The following is a 3,865-nucleotide window of genomic DNA, read 5'->3' on the forward strand; positions in this document are numbered from 1 at the left end:
AAATTTTCTTGCATTATTATTATTATTGAGATGGAGTCTTGATCTGTCGCCTAGACTGGAGTACAGTGGCCTGGTCTCAGCTCACTGCCACCTCTGCCTCCTGGGTTCAAGCGATTCTCCTGCCTCAGCCTCTCAAGTAGCTGGGATTACAGGCATGCACCACCACACCCAACTAATTTTTGGAGTTTTAGTAGAGACGGGGTTTCACCATATTGGCTAGGCTGCCCTCAAATTTCTGACCTCAGGTGATCCACCCACCTTGGCCTCCCAATGTGCTAGGATTACAGGCATGAGCCACTGCTGGGCCATTTTCTTGAATTATTCTCTCAAATATATTTTTCAGATTGTTTTCATTTTCTCTTTTTTTTTTCTCAGAAATGCCAATATTTAGTAGGTTTGATTGCTTTACATAGTCCCATATTTCTCTGATAAAAAAAATTATTATTTTTCTTATTTTTGTTTGACTGCTTAGTTCAAGTGACCAGTCTTCAAACGATTCTGAAATTCTTTCTTCTTCTTGGTCCAGTCTATTGATAAAGCTTTCAGTTGTATACTTAAATTTCTTAAGTATTTCAATTCCAGTACCTCTGGTTGATTTCATTTTCAGATGTTTATTTCTTCCTTTGTTTTCTGGAAGTTTTTTTGTGTTGATTTTCACCCTCATCTTTGATGTCCCTGAGCTTCCTTGAAGTCCATGCTTTGAATTCTTTATTTGTCATGTTTGAGTTTCCATTTTGGTTAGGGACCATTGCTGGAGAACTAGTGTAATCCTTGTGATCTATGTAAGGTATAGGCTTCAAATATGTGTCTGAGTTTTATCTGGATTCAGGAAATATCTCTGTGTGTATGGGCAGTGGCTAGGTAGGAGATGGAGGCTATCTTTCCTAGATATGAGACAGGTAGACTGGCAACTCGTCAGAATGATATCTCTACCCATGGCTAAAAAGTAAAAGAGGAAAGTGGCATTAATGGTGCACAGCAGGGACATGCACTAAGTAGCAGCTGCCATGGCTTAGGAGAGAGGATTCAGTGACCTGGCCTTCATCAGGGCCTCCCTTTCACCTGCTCTCCAGAAAGCCAGGCTCCAAAGAAGCTGCTTGTGAGCCCCCAGAAACATGCTGGTGGGGAGTGCAGCTCAGAGCATTGCATAGTGGGTGTGGTCTTGGTCTTCTTACTTTGGAGACAAGTGATCATGGGAGCCTAGGCTGTTCCAGGGCTTCAGGCTTACCCTAATCCAAGCTCCTATACTTGGAGGAAGAAACAGATTTTTATTAAAGTAATCAAATCTGGCATCGATGATCAACCTGTTATGCTGATGAACTAGGGAAAATAATATCCAATGGCAGAAAAGTGGGTAGTATATGGGGATCCACAAACTAAGAATAAAGTGCAGCCTGTTTAGCGCCTAAATATTAAAGAGACCTATAGCTTTGAATATTGGTGTATCTGTGAGTGATGCAGCCATTGAGGAATTATGGTATCGTCTTTGCGCACTGGCAGGGAATTGCTTGACCTTACACTGGTACTAACAGTGGGTAAGGGCATTACAAAGTGTTTTTCAATAGACTAAATTGCTACTGATAAAATCTGTCTTTTCATTTAAAAAAGGAAAGAATTTCACATTGACAGGAAATGTCAGTACAGGACAAAGCATCTACTGAATCGATTTGAGAGTAACATGAAAACCTGATACTGTCAGCATCTAAGACTTTATTATGCATTCCCTATCAAAAATGACATTCTCCTGCATACTTCCAATACAACCAAAGTATACATTATTTGATCTAGTCCTTAGGTTCATTTTTTGAAAATGTTGTCAATTGTCTCCAAAATCTCTTTTGTAACTATAGGCCCTCTAGAGAGAAATACTTTCCCTTCACGCAAATCTGCGCTGCCCTGGTCTGACCCGGGACCTTGGGGACACTGCCCCTGTGCTGAGTTACTGCCCCTGTGCTGAGTTACTGAGATGAGCCAGCCCTGCAGCTGTGCCCAACCAGCCCCATCCCCTGCTGATTTGCATGTTCCCAGAGCACAGCCCCCTGCCCTGAAGACTTCTTAATAGGCTGGTCATACCCTGTGCAGGAGTCAGTCCCAGTCAGGACACAGCATGGACATGAGGGTCCCCGCTCAGCTCCTGGGGCTCCTGTTGCTCTGGCTCCCAGGTAAGGAAGGAGAATATTGGGAATTTACTCAGCCAGTGTGTTCAGTAGAGCCTGGCTCTTGATGGAAGCCTTCCTATAATATGACTAATAGTATGAATATTTGTGTTTATATTTCCAATCTCAGGTGCCAGATGCGACATCCAGATGACCCAGTCTCCATCCTCCCTGTCTGCATCTGTAGGAGACAGAGTCACCATCACTTGCAGAGCCAGTCAGGGTATTAGCAACTATTTAAATTGGTATCAACAGAAACCAGGGAAAGCCCCTAAGCTCCTGATCTATTACGCATCCAATTTGGAAACAGGGATCCCGTCAAGGTTCAGTGGAAGTGGATCTGGGACAGATTACACTCTCACCATCAGCAGCCTGCAGCCTGAAGATATCGCAACATATTACTGTCAACAGTCTGATAATTCCCCTCCCACAGTGTTACAAGCCCGAACACAAACCACCAAGGGAAACAGAAGTGTGAGGCTCAGCTGCCCCAGCTGCTCCTTATGGTACCTTCCTCTGCTGACAGCCTTTTTCCAATTAAGCCAGGATTTGGAAGTTTTGGTAGAAAAGGCCAGGAAGGCTCCCCTCCATTCTAACTCTATTTTTTCTCCTTCAGCCTCTGCAGCACAGACATGACACTGTCCCTCCTGATTTAATAAAGAACAGCAATTATGATACCTGAGGAATCGCAGTTATTGCATCTGTCCAGGTCATACATCACAAGAGAAACTACTCAAGAGAAACTACCGATTTCAAGGAGAAAATGTTTTATTTCATTTTTTAACTTTCAAAGTCATAGAATTTATTTATTATTTATAATATTTTATTTTAGTTTCAGTGTTCACATGAGCGGGTTGGTTCTACAGATACATTGCATGTTGTGGGGGTTTGGAGTTCATATTGTTCTATCAGCCAGGTAGTAAACATAGTACCCAATAGGTAGTTTTTCGATCCTTACTCTCCTCTTACCCTCCAGTCTCAAGTAGGCTCTGGTGTTCATTGGTTCCTTTTTTGTGTCCATAGGTACTCAACGTTTTGCTCCCACTTATAAGTGAGAACACCTGGTGTTCGGTTTTCTGTTCCTGCATTTGTTCACTTAGGATAATGGTCTCCAGCTCCATCCACGTTGCTGCAAAAGACATTATATCATTGTTTTTTAATGGCTGCATAGTATTCCATGGTATATATGTGTCACATTTTCTTTATCCAGTCTACCATTGATGAGCACTTAGTCTGATGGCATGTCTTTGGTATTGTGAATAGTGCTGCAATGAACATACATGTGCATGTGTCTTTACGGTAGAATGATTTATATTCCTTTTGTTATATATACAAAAGGATCCCTAAAAATGGGATTGCTCAATTGAATGGTAGTCCTGATTTAAGTTCTTTGAGAAATTGCCAAATTGTTTTCCACAGTGGCTGAACTAATTTATCGTCCACCCAAAAGGGAATGTATATGCATTACATTTTCTCTGTAGCCTCGCTAGCATCTGTTATTTTTTTGACTTTTTAGGAATAACCATCTCGACAGAATTAGATTTGAAAATACAAGACAGGAGATATGGTAGTCAGGAAGCTGACACTGGAAACAGGGAAATCTCAGTTGGTCTGCCAGAAGCAGTTCATTTGTTTAGTTCATTTGTTCCTAAACGCATGGCGATCTAACCATGTGATCTTCTGCTCTGTCTAGGAAGTTCAGATACAAG

General features: G+C 41.9%; 1 gene segment (V, D, J or C); it reads left to right on the plus strand.

The window, feature by feature from the left end:
* The first annotated feature begins 2,023 nt into the window (after positions 1 to 2,023).
* On the plus strand, positions 2,024 to 2,792 carry LOC108539536 (Ig heavy chain V-I region 5-like). The segment is given in 2 exon segments: positions 2,024 to 2,162; positions 2,287 to 2,792. Coding segments are annotated over 2 exon segments (561 nt in total).
* The last annotated feature ends 1,073 nt before the right edge of the window (positions 2,793 to 3,865 follow it).

Source organism: Rhinopithecus bieti, unplaced genomic scaffold, assembly GCF_001698545.2.
Source record: "Rhinopithecus bieti isolate Rb0 unplaced genomic scaffold, ASM169854v2 scaffold_1933, whole genome shotgun sequence".
NCBI lineage: Eukaryota > Metazoa > Chordata > Mammalia > Primates > Cercopithecidae > Rhinopithecus > Rhinopithecus bieti.